Consider the following 22,249-nt stretch of genomic DNA (forward strand, 5'->3'; position numbering starts at 1 on the left):
ACGGTGATATCCTGAGGAGGGATGGAAAACAGAGCTGGTAATTTGTTTCTGAGACAAGTGAGTTCGTGATCTCCCCAGAGGGGACCCTGGGCTGGTAAGGTTCTGCTTCTGAGAGAAGCCCGCTGCAGCCCTCCAATCAGAAGAGGTGATGGACTGGGGGTCTGGAAGCAGGTGAGAGGCTGGCCGGTGCTGGGACCTTCTGCCTCCACCACGCAGGTGGGAGCCTGGGTTCTGGGACCTGCTGCTCCTGCCCGCCTGACATCATAAGGTGTTTAATTCTCAGCCATGAGTGTTTATACCGCCCTTATCACTGCCACTGCATGGCACTCTGCTGGTGACCGCGTGGGCTCCATAGGCCCTTAAGGCACAGAGGGTACGGTGTGGGTGATGCATGTATTAATTTCTAGTCCAGGTTCTTATCTCTGGCAGAGACAGAAATACTAAGCAGAGACTGGGATTGTGTGTCAACAGAAACAAAAATTTATTTGGCAGTGTGGGAATAAACATACACTCACCCCCATGTGTGGGCCACCCAATGCAGAGAAATGCACAGCATGAATGGGCCGAGGAGTTGTCCATTAAACCAGGGGAAAGGAGAAACCCCAAAGGCTGTGTGTCTGAGACGAGGAGGGCAGCAGAGTGGAAAAGCTCTGAGCACAGGGAAGATGGGCGTGGTACCTCCAGGCTCTCCTGCGTTCTCATATGCACAGGTCCCAGACACAATGGATGTATCATGGGAAGGTGGGTGCTTTGATTGACAAGTAGGAGGGTGCATGGGGCCTGGAGTGGAGTGAGGAGGGGACTAGGAGAGGACAGTGGCTTCTGACTCCATGCTCCTCAGACCCGATGAGCTGCCTGCCTATCCAGTATCAGGTACAGTCTTGGAAGCAGAGCAGTCTGAGCCCAGTGCCCCACTGTGTTTTGGAATCAGCAGGATGGTGGGACCACACAGTGATCACATGGTCAGGCAGGCCACATCTAGAGGGGTTCACCGTATGTGCCGGACTCCTTGCCATTGCCTTCATCTTTTTTTTTTTTTAAAGATTTATTTATTTATTTGAAAGAGTTGCACAGAGAGAGGAGACACAGAGAGAAAGAGAAAGGGAAGGAGGGAGGGAGGGAAGGAGGGAGAGAGGGAGGGAGAGAGAGAGAGAGAGTGAGAGAAAGAGATCTTCCATCTGCTGGTTCACTCCCCAGATGGCCGCAACAGCTGGAGCTGCTTTGATCTTTGAAGCCAGGAGCTTCCTCCAGGTCTCCCATGCAGGTGCAGGGGCCCAAGGACTTGGGCCATCTTCCACTGCTTTCCCAGGTCACAGCAGAGAGCTGGATCGGAAGTAGAGCAGCCGGGACTAGAACTGGCGCCCATATGGGATGTAGAAATCTCAGGCCAGGACTTTAACCTGCTGCGCCACAGCGCCGGCTCTGCCTTGCTCTTTCTTTAAATTATTCTCTGATAATTCAGGGACTGTTACTAGTATTAAGGGACCACTGAAACTTCTGCACCATTGTTATTTCCCAATATTTTACGTGAAAATGTTCAACCACAAAGGAATGTTGAACAAACCATATGGTTGTTGTTCAGATACCCCTCACTGACATCCCATAGTTAACATTTTGCTGTGTTGACAGCTGTTTTTCTCCTATGGCAAAACCCCTTTTTGATGCCCCCATTGCATTTTCTTTTCTTTATAAGACCAGCTCTAATGCTCCCTTGTCTCAGATAGAAATACTGGGGAGAGATCATGCAGGATAGCATGTTGGCAGAGCTGAGGCAAGGAAGCAGAGGTTATGGGAAGACCCCTGCAGTAAGGGCTAGAAGGCAGGGGTGGGAGCTGGAGGGCCGGGGGCCAGGCCAGGCAGTGCCACCGAAACTCCCATGAGCCTAAGCTGGTCACCTTGATCCTGCCAGGGCAACCAGAAGCTGACCCTATACCCAGCACTGGCTAGAGTCAAGTCCATTATAGATTCTCAGCTCACAGGAGATGACTCCATGACAAGCGCAATTACAAAATAGGTTTATTTTGGTGCAAGAAAATGTTGGTGTCTAGGTCTTCCAAAAGCCTTCCAAAAGTTTGTGAAAATAAGGATTATGGAAAAAAAATCTTGTTTGGATGTCAACATTTTTTTTTCCACCAAAATAAGCTTATCTTTAAATTCCAGCTTTCCATGAACTTTTTGAAGTACTCATAGCTTGTGCCCTAAGGCAAGTGGCTAGACTGGATTCTGGGCTGCAGAGTTCTCATTTTAGAAGTGGGGACGGCAGCACCCAGCTCACAAGGTGAAGTACTAAGGTGCAACGAAGGTACGCAGGCCATGCCAGATGGCAGATGGGATGCCACAAGCACCCCCGAGGGCATACCTTTGCAGAAAGCCCAGCACTGCATCTCACAGAGGTGGGAACTACTAAAGTGCTGTCTATATTGTTTTTTTTTTTTTTTTTAAAAAAAAACAGTAGTATTACTAACAGTTCTATTTCTACATTGAAGCAAACTCAAACAAAGGACAGAGACGCCAGAGATTAAGAACTGATTTTTCAGTTTACAACCTGTGTATCTTCCGCGTGAATGTGTGACAAGAGCTGTCGCATTCGCCTGCCTAGAAGAGAGGTTCCTGGTTTATGAACGTCCCATGAAAGACTGGAGCCGTGGCAGCTCTGTCCTCCTCCTCCATCCTTTGGAGAAGACCTGTGGAGCTTCATGGCCATTGATGACATTGGTGATACAGGACGGGGCTCTTGCGACTGTGTCCTCCCAAATTAGGTACCCCCTCCGGCGTGGACACACAGACGCCTCCTGGTGACTTCCTGTTTGTCATTCAGCAGTGACAACTTGACATTGGAGGGCAGGGGGATCAAGGCACGTCACGCATTCAATGGGAAAGTGAGTCAGGGGGGCCTTGGAAGCCGGGGATGGCAAGGAAGACTTAGTCCAGACCCTCAGAAGCCCCCAGCCCCTCGGGAGGCTCAGCACCTGCTTGGGTGATTGGGATAGCACCAGCAGCACTGTCCGGTGCCATTGAGCTGCACGCAGGCAGCGTCTTGGAGAGATGCAAATTCATACTGGGGCCTGCTCACCCTTTTCCACCTTCCTCTGTTGCAGGTTAGAGGTGGTTGTTAGGCACCCTGTGGTGCCTGCTTGCTCGCTCGCTCGCTCGCTCGCTCTCTCTCCCCACACGAATCCAGTTTGACCTGATGGACCGATGAGAAGGGGATTCAGGGACTTTGTGCTCAGTGTCCACTGTGTGTATTAAAATTCTCCCTGTCCAGGGAAGCTGATATATGGAACGGTTCGCATGTGCGTGGGGCCAGCCTCTGTGAAGATTAAGCTCACACAGGTCAGAAAGCCACAGAGCACAGGGCCAGGGTGTGATGTTTCTCGTGACAGTGCTTATATCCTCCTAGCAGAAGGCCCAGGGTGATGCTTCAGGCTCTCAACAGGTAGGAAACGCAGGGCTGGCGTTCATCTCCCTGGTCAGGACACCCGCATCCCATGTCAGAGGGTCTGGGTTCGAGTCCTGACTCAGCTCCCATTCCAGCTTCCTGCTGATAGACACCTGAGAGGCAGCAGGTGATGGCTTGAGTGATCGGTGGTCTGTCACTCACACTGGGGAACTGCCTCCTGGCTTTGACCCTGCCCTGTCTTGCCCTTTGTGGACATTTGGGGAGTGAACCAGTGGGTGGAAGCTCTTTTTCCTTGTGTTGAAATGAAGCACAGAATCCTGTGCTTCATTGCCCCCATCCCCCTGCTGTGTGTGTATGTGTGTGTATGTATGTGTGTCCTGTGTGGCCCCTCTCCCTTGCTTCTCTTCCATCACTTTGAGAGACAACAAAAAGGCATCTGGCTTCTCTTTTTCCTTCGTGGCTCCCTGTTTAAAGTTCTTACTGACTCTGGCTGGTGGCAGCTGTGCCGGATGAGGTATCGCAACAGCATTTGGAAGGCAATGGCCTCAGGTGGCTTTGGGAGACACACCGTGGGTTGGAGAGAAGGGAGCAGCCTGCACAGAGGGGCCGAGCAGCCCTGAGCTGGGGTATGCCTGAATCCCAAGTGCTGAGCATTGCTTATTGTTTACAAGGGGGACTGGGAGTCTGCACTGGGTGTCTGTCATCACAGTCAGGAAGGTTTCATTCACAGAAGGTGAATGAAGCCAGGGTCCTCAGGCAGATCCTTCATCGACAGAATTACACTTGGCCTTCATATCCATGGGTTCCACAGCCATAGATCCAACCAACTGTAGATCAAAAATACTACCAAAAACTTGCATTGTAGTGAACATGTGTAGACTTTCTTTCTTGGCTTTATTCCCTAAACGGGACAGCGTAGCAACTGTTTACATAGCATTTACATTGTCTCAGGCATTACAAGTATTCTCAAGATATTTAAAGTATACAGGAAGCTGTGCGTGGGTTGCATGCAAATACTGTGTGGTTTTATATAAGGCACTTGAGCACCTGTGGATTTTGTATCTATGGGGATCCTGGAACCAATCCTGCTCCAGATTTTGAGAGACAATGACCACGTACTAGTAGGGGGAGTGCAATGTGGGATGTTGCTCTCAGCCTGGATGGTTAGAAGCAAGTCTCCCACTGTTCAGGCCACACGCGGTGGCCAGAGAGCCCCCTTAGCCACCACCTGTCCGTCTCCAGCTCTATCAGGTCCTCCCTGCCCTCCTCTCCCTCCTCCTTTGTGGGTCTCAGACTTGGGACTGAAACTAAGTGGCCATAGAGCCCCTCTTTTTGTCCATTCGACCTAGTTAGCTCCTGTTGCTGGTTTCCGTTTCCAACTTGGACAGCCACACGCAAGGGGCCACAGACAGAAGTAGTCAGGAGGATGAGGTACGGTGGCCCTGTGCGCCCCTGAAGACTGCACTGCCAGTCTCTCTCCATCCTGCCCTCACTGTTAAGCATCAGGAGGAAATTCTGGTCCTGGGGTCAGGTTCCAGGGTGAGTAGGGATGGTGGCAGCAGAGAACAGAGAAAGATCTCCGTGTCCGTGGCTCTGCGCTGATCACACCTTCCCATTTGCCACAGGAGACGTTTCCAAGAGAGGCCCAGGTTATCTCTGGTAACTGACATCCCTGGGTGTCCCTGGAAGACGCCCTCAGCCCTGCTCGGGTTCCAGCAGCTGCAGCATAGGGGCAGTTCCGTGTGAGTCCACACTCTGCTAGCTGTGCTGGTGCTCGCTCAAGCATGGGCCGTGTGTCCTCCTGGTCCCTGGCCCAGGACCCCCCCCCCCCCATAGGTGGGAGCCAGCTCAACCCATTCATGGTGCAGCCTGGAGTTTGGGGAGCATTCCTGCTTTCAGGGCAACCCTCAGCTGGCAAAGGTGGGCAATTTGGGGAGGCATTCTGGGTGCATCCTTGAGCTTCCAGTGTGGTCAGCAGTGACACCTCCATAATGCATCATAATTCCTTTGCTCCATTTTCTGTCTTGCATTCCACTTACCCTCATTGTTCTTCCTGGGACCCTCCTCCAGTGTAAGCCAGCTGCACATGTTTTTGGGTTTTGTGGAACCCAAGCCAGGACACCTCCCAACACTGCGTCATGATCTAAGGCAGTGATGCAATATCACAGTGGCACCTGAGGCCTTTGTGTGAATTTGGGGCATTCTCATCTTGCCCAGGCTGGCTGGGTGCTTTAGGATCGGGGCACAGACTGTCTCACTGTGTTATCAGTGGTTGATCTTTACTCCCTGCAACCTTTGTGCCCCACAGCTGTCTTAATGTACATTTTCCCAGGGCTCTGGCTGCATTGTTCGATTCACAGAAGCCAGGTGGGAGATTGTTGGCTCATGGTCAGATGACGGACCTTCAAGCACAGAACAGCTCTCTGCTCAGAGTGTGCCGTGGTTAACACCAGATATGGCAGAGAGAGGTTTGGGGGAAAACTTTACTGGGTCTCTGCTTTGGATATCTCCAAACGTGGCATGGGGTAGAAGGATGGGTCAGGTAGGAAGCTCCCAGTTCCTGCTAGCGAGGGAAAAGCCAACCCAGGCTGGCTGGAGCTAAAATGGGAAGACGTACAGAGTGTAAGTGCAAGGCCCGTGATCAGTCTGGCTTCCAGTATTCATGCCTGAATCATCAGAACCTGGGCATGCTCTGCCTCCGAGTCTGGTTGTCTTCATCGACCTGTGCTTGGCTGCGTTCTTGGACCCTGAGCTTCCAGGCTGAAATGATGGGCCACTAGCCCAACAGCTCTGCTTTGATTGGCCAGGCTCGGTGACTGACACATGTCAGAACAAATCATCAAGGCCTGCAGAATGTACAGGCGCTAGCCTGGGTGGGTGGAACTTTCTCCGAGGACAGGTAGATTGGGCCTTGGGGGCAGTGGCCCTGGAAATGAAGAATTTGAGGTTGATTCAGTCACAGAGGAGTGCTTGGGAGGGGGTGTGCGGGTCCCAGTGTGGTGAACATCTCAGACTTCTCAGTGAGGGTTTTCCTGAACTCCTCTGTGCAAATACCAGGGTCCAATAAGAAAAGAAATGACGTCATCAGGAAGCTCACAGTGTCATGGAGAAAGTAAGCCAGTGCTGTGGGTAATTGCATCGCAAAGACAAGTCACTTGGCGCTACTTCCTGCTCTCGCTCTTCTCGCCCTCTCTCCCTCCTGGAGGGTCCTGAAACTTGGTGCCTTTTCAGGGAGAGGTCCAGCCACGGTGGCAGAGCAGAAATCACCCTGCATTGCTTCTCTACCTTTGGCCCGTCTGCGTGGAGGTGATTTTACTGGAGGACTGAATTGAGAAAGCTTAGATCAAGGGACAGTTCTGTGGGGACAGAGGCCCAGCAGCAAATTTTATATACAGACTCAGGAATAAGTTGGACTGGGGGAACACAAGCAATGGAAATGGTAGTGATTTGGAGAAACCCAGTGGTGTAGCCTAGTCAGATTCTACGCATTTGGATGCGAGAAAGGGAGTTTTAGAGAGAATGGAAAGAATAGGCTTGGCAGGTTTGCAGAGGTCAAGGGCACTGGATGTGTGGAAAACAGAGCCATGGAGAATGGGCCAGCAGAGCCCGGGGAGTAGCGTGTTGTGCAGCAGGGACAGCAGGTGCCACTGGAAGCTGGGATCTCCAAACTGCCTATTTATTTAGAAATGATGCATCATTAATACTGTACTGCATGTTATTTAGACACATATATAAGGATTTATTCTGTATTTCTTTTTTTTTAAAAAAGATTTATTTACTTATTTAAAAGTCAGGGTTATGGAGGAAGAGGGAGGGATCCTTCCGTTTGTTGATTCACTCCCCCAAAAGTTTCCAGTAGCTGGGGCTGGGCCAGGCTGAAGCCAGGAGCCTCCAGGTCTCCCACGTGGGTGCAGGGGCCCAAGAGCTTGGGCCATCTTCTACTGATTTCCCAGGCCATAGCAGAGAGCTGGATCGGAAGTGGAGCAGTCAGGACTTGAACTAGTGCCCATATGGGATGCCAGCACTGCAGGTGGTGGCTTTCCCGCTACACTAGAGTCGACCCACATCTGATATTTTTAAATATGCAGAAGCATAAATTTAAGGGAGAGAAAATAAAGGTGAAATAAAATATTTAAAAATAGTTGTTGTGCTTTTTAGCAGAACACAATTTTTTTTAGAATTGCTTTCTTTTATTTTTAAAGATTTATTTATTTATTTGAAAGTCAGAGTTACACGGAGAAAGGAGAGGCAGAGAGAGAGACAGAGAGCGACAGAGAGAGACAGAGAGAGAAAGAGAGAGAGAGAGAGAGAGGTCTTCCATCCACTGGTTCACTCCCCCAGATGGCCGCAATGGCTGGAGCTGTGCCAATCTGAAGCCAGAAGCCAGGAGCTTCTTCCAGGTCTCCCACGCAGGTTCAGGGGCCCAAGGAGTTGTACCATCTTCTGCTTTCCCAGGCCATAGCAGAGAGCTGGATTAGAAGTGGAGCAGCTGGGACTTGAGCTGGCGCCCGTATGGGATGCCGGCACTGCAGACGGTGGCTTTAACTGCTATGCCACAGTGCCAGCCCCCACAATATTTTGATTTTACTGAAATATTGTAATACTAGTGTTATATTTATGAGTGTGATTTGAGAACAAATGATCGAATGTACTCAACCACTCTGTAAGCAGCAGTTTTGTGTGTGTGACTCAGCTATTTGAAGGTCTGCTTGTTTTAATTTAAGGCTCAGCTCATTTTCATACTGAAGTCTAATGAATTTCCTACCTAGAGTAGACAGTTGACCAAGATACATGGATCCAGGTGGTAGAAAAGCACCACAAGCTATACCAACTAAATCAAGATAATAACTTCAATTTCATACACCAATTAGGCAGACACTTCTGTTAACATCTTGCTGTCTTTTCTGTTTTCAGTTGATTAATCCTAAAACTTTTCAGAAAGTGTTATAGTTGCATATATATTTTTTTTGACAGGCAGAGTTAGACAGTGTGAGAGAAAGAGACAGAGAGAAAGGTCTTCCTTCCATTGGTTCACCCCCCAAATGGCCACCACGGCCAGCACGCTGCGGCCAGCGTGCTGTGCTGATCCGAAGCCAGGAGCCAGGTGCTTCTGGTCTCCCATGCGGGCGCAGGGCCCAAGCACTTGGGCCATCCTCCACTGCCTTCCCAGGCCACAGCAGAGAGCTGGAATGGAAGAGGAGCAACCAGACAGAATCCCGCGCCCCAACTGGGACTAGAACCCGGGGTGCCGGCGCCACAGGTGGAAGATTAGCCAAGTGAGCCACGGCGCTGGCCTATAGTTGTATATTTTTAATAAATGAGTTCAAAATTGAAACGCTTTGGAGTATTGTAAATCAGATTACATAATTCCCTTTCCCAATTTTAAGGTGAAACATAAATGCTTTTAGAATCTCTTGAAATTTTATCCTTTTTTAGAGAAGGTAACAAAATTTCTTGATTTTTTTTTTGTAAAATAGAGCAAATTTCTCTATAGAACAAATTCTTTAGAAAAACAGCTACTTTTTCACTGGTTGTTAAAATGTTGTCTTAAAATGTTGTGCACCCATGCACCCCTGTTTGTGTGTGTGTGTGTGTGTGTGTGTGTGTTGGGAGTTCGTAGACGTTGTATGTTCTGAAAATATCCATTAGGTACATACTAAGCAGGTGGGCAGATGTCTTGCCAAAGAAAGGTTAGCATATTTATAGCGTTGTTTTTATTTTAAATGAGAGAAATGCATAATTCATATGTAAGGTCAACAGGTTTTATTTTTTTTTAATTCTTTCCCAAAAGATAGCATCTGTGTGATATAAAGAGTTCCTGAACAGCCCCCCAGTAACCTGGGCCAGTCGCTCACCTGAGCCCGTGTGAAGGACCCTGTGCTGCTGTCCCCCTAAAGCAAGGGAGCTAGGAAGGCACTGTCTCCTCAGCCCCTCAACTGCTCTAGGCCTTAGCTGCAACTCTGGTACGTTGCTCACAGAGGGTGCTGACTGGGAGACTGCGTGTGTGTGCTGTTGCCAGCCTCTGTATTAAATATGTTCTTAAAAGTCATCTTTGCAATGATGGCATATGATGCAGACATGAATGCTCTAATCTTTACTTCTCACTGTCCAGTAAGTCACGTGGTCCCTCCCTCTGCAGTGCACACTTCTGAAGGCTGGGCACCCGGCTTGCCAGTGACAGGACCCCACCTGGAAAAAAGAATAAAAACCTGAGCTAGTCCATGTCTTTCAGCTTTCAGGTACAGTCATTGAGAAACAGGGAGTCAACCTTGTCAACAGTCCCAAGCCAGTGATGGCTCTGGCACTAGAATTTCAGGTCCCCGGGTACTTTAGCTGGTGAATTTCTATTCCCAGAAGCCCTGCTGCCATGTAACCCTCACACGATTCCTTGATCAACCTGCATTGTTTCTGCTTTACATACTAATTGGGCAATGCTTCTATGTCATAGAGCAAGATCTCTACGGCTCTTTTGTCTAAGAGGCTTGGGCTTGTACTAGTCAACTGTTAGTACAGCGAGGTACCTGAGGCAATGAGCTTTTAGAAGTTCATAGTTGTGAAGGGTCAAGTCCAAGGTCGGGAGACCCTGCTGATGTGGCCTCTGGGGAGGGCAGCAGAGGGCGATGGTGGCTTAGGGTTAGGGTTAGGGTATGGGCCTTATCTTGAGTGAGGAACTGGGTGGGAGGGGAGGGGAGTCTGGGCCCAAACTCTGGCTTTTGGAGCAACCCTCTCATGAGAACGGCCTTCTGGGATGATGACCCCAGTGAGGACCTCCTGCCAGGCCCCACATCCTGAACACTGCAGTTGTATTCAGTGTCCACCCTCTTGGGACCTTTAGCTGAGACTTGTGTTTGGAGCCTTGCATGGGTTAGGGACCAGATCGCATTCAGGCCACTGCAAGGCCAGCTCTTAGTGCTGGTGACCATTTCCAGCCTCTCTTGACCAGCAGGTGCACCTGTATTTCTTTTTCCCAGGAAAAGATGGAGGTCAAAAGAAAACAAGTCAATCAAACCCCACCTTCTCCTCTGTCCTGAGAGTGCTTGCTCACCTCTGCCTCTAGGCCTCTGCATTTTTCGTTGCCTCCCCTTGTCCCTTGTCCCTGATGTGTGCCAACCCTTGTCTAGACAGTAGCCACATGGGCTATTTAAATCTAAGCTTACATGAGTGAAAATTAAGCAGCATTAGAAATTCATCTCCCAGTTTTATGGCCACAGGTGGCTGGTGGCTGCTGTAGTGGGCAGTGCAGGTGTACGGCAGTCCCATCATTGCCCAGAGAGGTCTTTTGGACAGCAAGGTCTAGATTGATCGCAATAGTGTTAGGGGTTTTCTGCTTTTGGAAACGTGGGAAATTCTCTTGGGCAGCATTTTAGGATCTCAGAAGGGGATAGCCGTACACCCACCTGCCAGATGTGTCTCCATTTAATTTCCCAAACTTCCTTGGCAGGTTAGATGCTGGGACAGATGGTCGAGGGAAAGCCCAGGGAGGATAACAAAGGGTGTTCGAACTGGGAATTTCTACCTAAAAAGTGACTTCGGTTTCAGAGCCAGGGATCCACGTGATGCTGTTGAATTATGGGTGCACTTGTTGCCATCTGCCCCCCCTCTTCTCCCCGTCTCTCTCTCCTTTCCAGCCTTGTAACCCTTGAAGGGGTTGTTGTGAGGCCCACAGCACAGATCCTAGCGGAGGTTGAGTTGAAAAGTGTGCATTTGGGGTCATGGGAGCAGGTGGGTTACTGGCTGACACAGTGCGCCTGTCGCCTGAACACCAAGCGGGTCATTTCACTTCCCCTCACTAGGGGCAGTGGGCACAGTGTTAGCATTTGCTCCTGAGTCCTGTCCAGTAATCTAGGAGACTCGGCAAGTGCCTGCTTTCGGAGGGGGGGATTAACTGTAGGCCTCCCATGTTACTGCATGAAGACAGAATGTCCCTTACCACCCTCATTCTCTCTCCTGGTGTGCAGAACCACAGCCACTCAGAGTATCACCCTTAATACTCCCTCTCCTCCCTACCTTCCTTCCCCTTCCCTCCCCCCACTTCCTTTCCAAGACACCTGTTGTGATCCACTGGGCTGCTCAGCCCCAGCAATTGGAGGTCTCTGGGAGTGCTTGGAGCCACTGCAGAATGCATTACCTAGAACTTGCCATTCCTTTCTGAAAAGCAGCCCAGTCGGGGTGCACATCTGCATACATTGCCTCGCGCATGCGTGCATCTTAAAGCATACAGTAAAGCCCCATTTCTTAGTGTGCTGCCTGGGCCAGCAGCACTGGTATTCAGCGGGAACTTGTTCAAAGTACTGATTCTCAGAGGCTACTCCAGACCTGCGTGCTTAGCATCTGCATTATTACAAGGTTCCTAGGCTCTGTGCACCCACGTGAGTTAATGTTTGAGAGATGTTTTAGTTTGGCTACTGCAAGAGAAGAGACTTGGGGGATGAAACCACAGCATTTTCTTTCTCACAGACCTGAATGCTGGAGGTTACTCCCTGGTCTGCCCAGGTGGCGCACTAGTGAGACACAATGGCTGTTGCATTTCAGGCCAGCTGGGGAGGTGGGGGTGGACAAGACTGGAGAAACGGTGGCGAGCAGAACAAAGCAGGAGGCCAGGGTCCTCAGCGCTTACAACTGAGGTTGGGGCACGAACAATGGAATAAAGACCCAGGTTTCAGTGAGGGGATCCTACCAGATTTGGGAAGGCTGCCTGGAAGAAGCCCTTCCTTCTGGAAGCAGTGGGGGAGCTACTTTGTGTCAGTCTCACAACCCACCTGCTTTGAGCTACCCAACAACCAGGACAGGATCTGCACCTGGGGCCCTGTTGGGACTCTCAGCTCAGGCCTCTGGGCAGTGCCTTGTCCCCAAAGCCACCATTACCAGGGCTGCAGCCTCTGCCGGCGTGGTTGGAGCCATGTAGGCTGGGGCCCATGGAGGGATCAGTGTCAGGTGGGATGCCGTGGGTGAATTTGCACAGGGACTGGGAGGGCTGGGAGTGGCAGCTTAGGCGTGAAGTGTCTTGGGATCACGTGCAAAACTTGATGCACATTCCAACTCAGGCCCAGCCCCAAGTGGTGCTGGTGCTGCCGCATGCTCTAGCGATCAGAGGACCAGGCATGCGGCAGAGTGGCCCCTGCCATCAAACAGGTAGCCGGGGATGGTCACCCTTTCCCGTCTTTCCCTCTGAGAGGAAGGGAGACCCCTCAGAACAGAGCCCCTTGGTTGAATTGAGCCTCAATATATTTCTGTGCCGATTCCCAAAACTGCAAAGAGACTTCAAGGGGGTATGAAAGCTGCCGCCTGCGAGTGCCTTGGCTGAGTCAGAGGGAGAACTTGACCTGTCCCACCGGCTTCTTAGAATCCCCTTGCTCATAGGACATGTATGTAAACAGCCAGAGGAAGAGGGATCCAGGACTCTCTTCAGCTTGGCCTTCTTCCTCCAGCCAGCATTTCTGTCCTTCTGGAAGCTTTGAGGCAGATGAAGGGAACCTGTGCTCAGTCCAGCTCCTCCTTTCCCAGTGGGTGTGGGGAGCTGGCTTGGGTGGGGGTAGCCTCTGCACCGTGTCATGGCCCCTCTGCAAGGACCGTGAGCGATGCAGAGGGAAGCTCTCGTTTCAGCTGGGAGGCCCCTGTGGCCAAGGCCGGGGTGCCCCTGCTCCGGCACCACCTGCAGAGGGTGAGAATAGCCCCTACGCACCCTCCCTAGACTCCCGGGACAGGGTCAGGAAGGGGTCAGTAGCGGAAGGGTGCTGCCACTGGCTGCTGGCTTATGCACACCCGACCTCCAGCCCCAGGGTGAGACCCCAGGGACTACAGACTGAAGGCAGCTGTGTAAACTGTAGGATTGGGGTATTTATAGCGGCGCTGGGGAGCCTGAGCCAGCGGCTGCCGCCATTGGCCAGTTTCTTATGCCTGTCGCTGCGTTTTCTGGACATCCATTCTTTGGTGTCGCCTGAGTCAGACTCAGGTTGCTTCTCTGCCTAAGGGGGCGAGACTGGAGCCACCGTTCTGTGGGTGATTCAGGATAGCAGCTCTCTCCATCTGTTTCCAAAAAGCAAAGCAGAATTCTCATGTAGAAGGCGGGGCAGGGAGAGTTGGCTCGTGCTCCCAGAGGGAGCCCTGGGCTTGGGGACAAGGTGGGATGACAGCCATAGGTTTTGGAGTCACCAAACTGTTGGGGTCCTGCACCACATCAGCAGCAGAAAAATGGGCTGCAGTTCCCATGATTGGATGGTGTAAGCTGGCCCAGGTGAGGCGCATGGCACAGTAGGGGAATGGCATACAAGGTGCTTCTGCTGGGGCTGGCACTGTGGCGAGGTAGGCTAAGCCTCTGCCTGCAGTGCCAGCATCCCATATGGGCACCGGTTCTAGTCCTGACTGCTCCTCTTCTGATCCAGCTCTCTGCTATGACTTGGGAAAGCAGTGGAGGATGACCCAAGTGCTTGGGCTCCTGCATCCACGTGGGAGACCCAGAAGAAGCTCCTGGCTCTTGGCTTCAGATCGGCACAGCTCCAGCCATTGTGGCCATTTGGGGAGTGAACCAGCAGATGGAAGACTTCTCTGTCTGTCTGTCTGTCTGTCTCTCTCTCTCTCTCTGTAACTCTGCCTCTCAAATAAATAAATAAAATCATAAAAAAATGCTTCTGCTGCTGATTGAGCTGACTTCTTCCTCTCCTGCCCATCTATCCAGGGCTGTGGAGGAGTTAATCCCTTCCACCAGAGGGTAGACAGCCCTACCTCCCTGCAGGATCTGGGACAGGACTTGGCAAGGGCTGGGAGCCCCGCAGGACAGGGCTGTACGTGGGAGACTGTGTTAGCCTCAGGGTGAGGGCTGGGAGCTGTGTCTGTGTGTCATGGCACCCAGGAAGACCCTTTGATGGTACCAGAAAGCCCTGGGCTCCGCAAGCCCCAGTCTGGAGGAGGAGGAGGAAGTAGGGGGTGAGAATGAACAGGGAGGAGGGTGAGAGCTTGGTGGAGCAGGAGAGGCTGAGCTCAGCTCTGTAATGGAAACTTGGCTTGTAGCCCCTGCTCTCTTCCCTTCCTCAGCCCGTGCAGTTTGAGTCTTGGCGTGAGAAGTGGGCTTCTTCCCCTGCTAGCAGCTGCCTGCCCCGTGTGCCCTGTGCCTTCCTGTCCCCTGGTCTCAGAGCCTGCAGTCAGAGGGGCCACCTCTGCCAGTGACATGGGACGCGGGAGCCTTCTGTCTCCCATCTTCACCATCACCCCCACTCCTCGTCTCCCCATGACTGCTTTCCCTGACTAATTAGGCCAACATACAACTTCCAGGGCCTGGCAGACGAGGAGCCAAGAATGCCGTGGACAAGGGCCAAGTGTTTTTGTTGACATTGCTCAAGTGTAGCTTTGCAGAGCGGCCTCTCTGCAGTAGCGGAGCAGCCCGAGGAAGCTGGGGAGGGGAGCGAAGAGACAGCACTGACAGTGGTGGACCCCTGTCCATGTGTTCTTCGGCCCCTTACCCTCTGCACCTGGGCTTTCTCCTCGCCCATCCTCTTTCCTGTTTCCCAAAATGTAACAGTATGAGGATCTTCAAAAACTTCATAGAAAATGCATTTTCTGAAAAAAAAAAAGTAGGCTTGGGTTTCCTGCATTTTTGTACCAGAATGAGGTTATCTTTTAATTCCTTTTTCCATGAACTTTTTTAGGTACTCTGATGTAACCAACCATCTTGGTCACGGGCAATGGGACGAGCTTTGTCTCTAGGGAATTAACACGGAGCACAGAGCTATGCGTAGTGCAGGGTGGGGTTTCAGAACCATCTTACTCTTTAGTTGGTGGTGCTTCCATGGGGTGATACTCATACTTCACTGCTCTTTCTAGTAGTTTCTGGGGGAAACAGCCATCCTTGAAATAGGTCCAAGTGAGACAGTGTTGACCTCTAACCTATTATAAGGTGCAAGGCTGCATTACTGATCTACCCTGTGTGGCTGTGTAATGCCACCGGGATGGATCTCATCCTAAGGATCTACCAAGAACTTGGGGTCACGAGATCTGGGTTCAGATCTCCATCCTGCCACCTGCTTGCTGTGTGATCGTGGGAAAGTGATTTAATTTGTGTGCATTCCAGTTTCCTTATTTGCGACATACAGCTGGTATTTCTATGTTGTGAGGCTCCGACATGGTGAAAATCGCAAAGTTCTTCGCATGCAGTAGACTCTTGGGATAGGGCAGGCAAGATAACTAAATGGGGGGAGGGGGGTGACTTGGCTGTGGAGTGGCTCTGACCTTAGGCTGAGCTGGTCACTTCTGCTCTCGCTTGTTTACTCCAAAGGTAAGTTGACCCTCGCCAGACCCAAATGCTCTCCTGCCTCACCAGGAGTTTTGTGGGGACAAGGGAACCAGAGTAGAATGTTGTCTGCATTGCTTTCCTCATTTTCATTTTGCCAGACTCTGGTCTCTGTGCTGTTTGACCAGAGGGCACTGGTCAAGTATATTTTTGTTGAGATAAAAGTTTGTAGGTTTTGGAATCTGGAGGTGCTGTCTTAATAATCTCTGATTCCTGAAGATATTGAATCATTATGTTTTAAAAAAATCCTCTAATTTTCTGCTAGGATAGTTGGCTTTATTTTTACATCTCTTAATTGGTATCAGCTTTTCTCTTAGAATTACAGAACCGTGGAAACTTGGCATAAGAACGAATGTTGGAAGTCACTGGAGGAGATTCTCTTTCTTCTTTGCAAATCTTTAGGGTCTTCCTGAACCTTAGTACTGCTGTACTGCCAGGGCCGTTCTCCAACCCAGGTCACAAGAAGGGAAGAATGGCTGATCTGCTGGGCTCCTTACGACTCTGTAGATTCCATGCAGCCTGGCACACGCCACTGTGCTCTGCCGATGTCACGTTGATCCAGCCTCTTCAGTACACACTGGAATTGTGCACCTTCTGCTACCTGCATCTCATTGTCTGAGACCTTTCTCTGGGCGCCAGAGTCCACCTTGGACACTCACATGGCGGGTTGGACATGCTGATGAATGAAGGGCCCTGGGAACATCGAGCCTTCAGCTAGTGGCCAACCAAGAGAAACCGCATAAATCCCCATGGCTCCTCATCCCGTGGGTGTCTGAGATGTGTGTCTACACTGGCTCCCTGACACTCATGCCTTGAGTGTCTGAGATGCAGGTCTACACTGGCTCCTTGAGCTCTCCAGAGCGGTCAAGCCCCCAGTGAATCATTCTGGCTGCTGGCCTGAGACGCGTGCTCTGTTTGCTGGCCCCTCTTCCCTGTCTCACCTCACCATTGTTCTGCTGATTCTTCCTGGGATTGCCTTCCCCTGAAGCCACCTGCCCAAGTCCTCCTCTGAGGGGTTGCAACTGGGATATCCAACCTGGGGCAAAGAGGATGCCTTCTGTACCCTTTTGGATCATTTATGATAATAGAGTGTTACACTCACATTTTAGGACTGTTTGTGGGAGTTAAAGGCCGCTGATCTTACTGTTTTATTTCAAGAATTCTTGAAAATTTTTCCTGTTGCTTGTCACCACTTTTAATCATAAGAAGCAACCTCCCAGATTAACCAGAATGCTGCTTTCACTTGGAATTATCTTTGGTAATATTCTGACAGTTTGGCTGTACAGAGACATTGGCTGCCATAGAGGTGTCTGTATTTCAGAGTCTAAAGTTGTTTATTCTGGTTGGGCTCCACATTCTATGGTTCTGGGGGTTTTTTGTAAAAGAGGTTCTTTCTGGCCATTATCCACAAATTGCCATTCTGCATCTTGATAATTTTACATCTAGGAGCAGGGGCTACATTGAGGGATGTCGCTCCCCCTCTTCGTGGAGGAACGACACAGGACCCTGTGCTGTTCTTTTGTCTGCTCGGCCCTCCCCGGGTTTGCTGCTGGTTCTTCCCGGGTTGGCTACCATCCCTTCCACCTCCGTGGAAAGGCGGTTCCCCCTGCCACTTTCCCCCCTTCCGCGGGGGAGCGGCACACCGCCGGCCGGCTCTCTCGGGGGCTGCACAGGTGTTCCTTCAGGTAGATGTTCCCCTTAGATGTTCCTGGTGTATGTTGTCTCTCTCCTCCTTTATAGTCCTCTTCCACCAATCCCAACTCTGCTACCCACACGCCGAGTACGCTGCTCTCCTCCAATCAGGAGCAGGTCCTACAGTTTATTGGTTGAACTGGAGGCAGCTGTGTAGAAGCTGTTTCTCCCTTCTCAGCGTCATATTGTGGGAGAGCAGATGCATAGAATAAGTCTTAATTCCAGTAACTTAGTCTAGTCCGAGTTGCTCCCCACAAGGGAGACCTTGGTGCGTGCTCTGCACACACTAGGCATGTCTCAGTTGCTTGGAGAAGACGTCCACAGGCATCACAATTTCCAGAAACTCCCATGAGTCTCACTCTATGTATCACATGGGAACGATGTTTTCAAAATGCCTCCTGAGCACCCCTTCCAAGGTAGCAGTGGTCGGTGTTGCGGGAAGCAATGGCCACGCTCTTCCTCTCTTTCCTGAGTGGTGTCATGAGGGTGAGATTCGGCAGTGAAGGAGAAATCATTTGAGAAACCACACATCAACCACCGAAATAGAGGAGTGCATGTCGTGACCTTTGGCCCCTCACTGGCCTTTGCAGACAGCATGTGCCTGTGGCTGGGTACACCCTGGAGTACCACTGGCCCCATGAATTTGGCTCTTGTCTTATTCTAAGGCCTATAATCTGATGGGAGCCACCCTGGACACTCAAGAGGTAGTCATCGCCTATGCCAGGCCCCTAAATGGAGTCATCTTGGCTTGCTCTCTCATCTCCCAGGGAGCCCGTGGCCCCAGGCCCTATCAGTTCTCTGCCTTTTGTCTTACCAGATCTGTCCACGGGGGTCAGACTGTGGATTGTTTTTTCTTGAAATTGTCTTCCTGCTTAACCTTCTATGACACCAGATGCCCTTGTTTTTTTTTTTTTTTTTATTTCCTGTGTTGGTCCTTTGCCAATTTCATTTACTCTGCTTGTTCTCTGGAGGGGTCTTGGGTTCTCCAAGCTTTTTTTTTCTTCCATTCTCTTTAGTCTCCACCTCCTCTTCTAGGTGATGCCACCCATACATCCGTCACATGCCCTTCCCTGCTTGTTAGTGTCTGTCCTGACACTCTGTAGGATTGCTGTCTCCCCTGACAGGTCCCCACTCAATACTAACATGGACAGCACAACTCCATTTGGATGCTCTGCAGGCCCTCTGAATTTAACGCATCCTAAACAGTGAACAGCACCCTCTACCCTCCCTGGTGTGTTCTTCAGTCTCTGTTCTTTCTCCTGGCACTTCCAGACCCACTGTCACCCAGAGTCCTGGGCACTGTGAAATGCTCACCCCGCTAACATGCATTGTCCTAGTTCGTGACCTCATCTCTTGTATGTTAAATGCACTGTGTTGACCTCACTGCCTTGTGATTTGTGGCTGGTGAGATCGTGCCTTTGCTTGGGGATCTCCCAGAGCGAGTGTTCAAATGCAAGCAGTTGGTTTGGGAGGTGGTTCAAGGAAACGCTGGTTGGGGTTGATGTTGGTGAGCTGGAGCCAGCTCATCTGGCTTAGTGGAGCTGATTTGCCCATGTCTTTCCAACTGTATTATCAGTGGCATCATGTTGATAGCTTGGTTGGACACCTAGGGAGTATTGACACCAGGGAAATTGCCAGTACCTAGGGAGTTGGTTGTGAAGCATTTCCTACATACACATGTCATTGGGAGCAGGGAACAGAGACAGGGAAGGGACCGGAAGTAACACAGTGTGCTTTGTCAAGAGACTTCTGCTGTAGACAACTGAAGCCTAATGCCCCTGGAGAAAGCTCTGGAATCTAGTGGAGAATACACATCTCAAAGTCATCCCACACAAGTGCTGAGGTGCGTATACACCAGTTTCTGCCTGTCATTGGCTTAGGGCTGCCTCTGTTGGGTGCAGTCGTGTCCAGCCATCAGAAGCAGACTTCAGGCAGTGAGAGGCAGGTGGCCTCACCCTACGCAGGACGGAAGGATGTTCCCTGGTGAAGGCACTGGCACCCAGTGTTAGTAACGGCTGAAACCCAGCTGCTGGTAACCTGTGGTTATCTTCTTTTTCTCCCCAGAACTTGACCTCATGGACCTCATCGGGGAAGACAGAAAGTGGATGGTGGGGAGGAAACTAATGCAGGTGAACGACACTCTTACTTTCGAAGATGCAGGACTCCGGAGCAGCAAGAACTGCACTGAGCCAGGTAACGTGGCAGCTGCACCCTGGGCACCTGCTGCCTTTTTCTTTGGTTATGGCCGTGGAAGAGCCAAATGCTATGGTGTTTTTTTTTTTTTTTTTTGGTTGTGGTTGTTGTTTGTTTGTTTGAGTTCTGATCTCATGAGCCCTTAAGAACATCTAGGGCAGGTGTCTGTGAAAACTGAAGGTGAGATGCCAAAAGATCATCACGGTGTGTTTCTACCTCTGTATTCCTTTCCTAGTTGAGAAGAGGTAAGTCAAAGTCAGTGATTCTTCTGATTTGGGACCCACGTCAAGCATGGAGGCTGGTGCTAGGCTGGCCAGGGAGAAACTGAGGCAGGAGGACGCTGAGTCAGGGTGTGGATGTTTGGTGGCCCTGTGGAGGTCCTCCATGGCCAGTTGCTTGTCTGGAGCCTTGTTTCTGTCAACAGTGGATGCACAGGGTTGGGCAAGTCCTCACAATGATGACTGCTGTTCCAGGAAGAAGGGAATTTCGTCTGTCAGTTGATGTCTTTGTTACTGGGCTTCTCCTCAGAAAGATGGGCCACATTGTACCTCTCAAATTACTGAACTGATAAATAGGACAAACCCAAAGGTCCTCACATCCCAGGGAGATGGCGAGTTCCCCTCCACAGTGATGAGGTCCCCAAGGGTTGGAGCAGGAGTCGGTACCTGTGACCTGGAAAGGGCCAGGCAGTAAATATGTTAGGGTTTGTAGGCCACATTTAAGGGGTCTTCCAAGATTTCATGGAAACTGCATATTATTACAAACAAGTATGCACAGGTTTCTAATTATTTTTGTACCCAACTATTAATTCCATTGTCATGAACTTTTTTGAAGTTCCCTCATGTGGTGTCAGTATCTATAATATATTCCTTTAAAAAACTCTTACAGTGCTTTCAAAATTGTGAATCCATTGTTGGCTCATGAGCTGTACCAACACTGGGTGTGGGATGTGCTAGGTCTGCGGCCACATCTGCTGCCCTGGTGCAGATACCACAGCTCTCTGGAGTTGCCCTTACTTGTCTCGTGGGGATCTGGATCTCGTTTGTGCCCCCTTCAGGCACTCGGGAGCTCAGGGATGTGTTGATCCCACACACACAGACCTGTCCCAGGGTCGTCATAAAGAACGTAAACAGCCCTTGTTGCAAAGAACCACAGACATCTGAGTTCAGGAATGTAGGAAGTTGTATGTCTCCTCTTTTTGGGGGAAGGTGACCAGAAGGGCCCTTCCCCACCATACCTAGGGTCTTTAACAATCAGCTCCCAAGCCAAGTTTTTCTGGAATTAAAATAGACTTCCCTCACCCCTCCAAAACTCACTACAAAATCTCTGTTCCTCAAGCTGGAGGACTTAGAGGCTACTATAGCAGTTAGTTCAGCACTCCCATCCTTGAAGGTGAGGAGAGCACATGGCCAGCTCTAGTAGCCAGAAATGCAAGTGGCCACAAAGGGTTCCATTACCTGAGCTGTGGCAGCAGAGCTATTTGTGTTATCAGAAGAGGCATCACAGGGATGGCTGAAGCTCTGCACCATGAGCCCAGCTGGTTGATCTGGTCTTGTAGTCAACATCTTTCCTTCAACAAATAGGTTGATGGTGACTGGGATGCTACAAGGCAGGAAATACAGTATTAGTAAGCCCAGTTGTCACTTCGGTATGGGAAAGAATGGATCAGAAATGTGTTGGATTTGGTCATGTGTTTGTGGTGATGGAGGGCTTCTGTTCCCTGTTGTTAGGGTTGTGTTTTGGGGGGAAAGGGAGTGGTCTCTGTGAGTGGCTCTTTGCTTGCTGTATTAGGAAATGCTTTTTGCAGAGTGACAGATGTGGAAACATCCAGTGTATTGAAAGTCATTCCAAAAGAGGAAATGAGTCAGCTTCACAAATAGCAAAGATGAACACAAACCAGGTGCCTGCTGGGGTTGGCAGAGACGGACCGAGGAGGGAGGAGAGAGGTTCCACGAGCAAAGAGGGAGAAAGTAAAAGAGCTCGGACAGACTGTGTGGAACAGGCCCAGAAAGGACATGGAACCAGGACATGCCCTTGGTGTCCCCACCTGGAGGCTAAAGGCTTGACTTCCAGGATTCTTGACTCTGAACCAAGTTCTGTAGGGAAGAGGATCCTGCCTGCAACAGAAAGAGTCCCATTCAAGTCCTAACACAGCAGGGGTTGGATCAGAGCCTGTTTCCTTCATGACTTCTCGCTGAGACCACCCCATACTGCTAGGGCCATTCCCTTTTTTGAATGTTGTTGGTTTAAAAGGTCTCTAATTGTGCTGTCCAATATGAGAAATCAATGATGAATCAAAGTAAATTCAAAATAAATTAAATTGTGGGGCCAGCATCATGGCACAGTGGATTAAACCTCCATCTACAATGCCTGCCAGTTTGAGTCCCAGCTGCTCCACTTTTGATTCCAGCTCCCACTAATGCACCCTGGAAAAGCTATGAAAGATATCACAAGTCTTTGGGCCCCTGCCGCCCATGTGGGAGACTTGGATGGAGTTCCAGGCTCTTGGCTTTGGCTTGACCCAGCCCCAGCCAGTGTGGCCATTTGTGAAGTGAACCAGGGTTTGGAAGATCTCTCCTCTATCCCTGTCTCTCTCTGTCTCTCTGTCTCTCTCTATCCCACCCTCTGCATTTCAAATACAGAAATAAATCCATAAAAAATTAAAAATTCAGATACTTAAT

General features: G+C 50.5%; 1 protein-coding gene and 1 long non-coding RNA gene across 2 annotated transcripts in view; both read left to right on the top strand.

Moving 5' to 3' along the window:
- The window catches only part of SLC24A3 (solute carrier family 24 member 3), a 527,286-nt gene that overhangs the window by 52,505 nt on the left and 452,532 nt on the right, over positions 1-22,249 (top strand). The window contains exon 2 of the mRNA XM_002710947.6: positions 19,440-19,568. Within this exon, the coding sequence (XP_002710993.3) occupies positions 19,440-19,568 (129 nt within the window). The remainder of the gene's footprint in view (positions 1-19,439; positions 19,569-22,249) is intronic.
- On the top strand, positions 11,576-14,043 carry LOC149123430 (uncharacterized). The gene is made up of 2 exons (XR_016217102.1): positions 11,576-11,769; positions 13,783-14,043. It is a non-coding gene; the product is annotated as an uncharacterized LOC149123430 (long non-coding RNA).

The sequence above is a fragment of the Oryctolagus cuniculus genome, chromosome 11 (genome assembly GCF_051225735.1).
Source record: "Oryctolagus cuniculus isolate XC-2025 breed Fujian yellow rabbit chromosome 11, ASM5122573v1, whole genome shotgun sequence".
NCBI classification, from domain to species: domain Eukaryota; kingdom Metazoa; phylum Chordata; class Mammalia; order Lagomorpha; family Leporidae; genus Oryctolagus; species Oryctolagus cuniculus.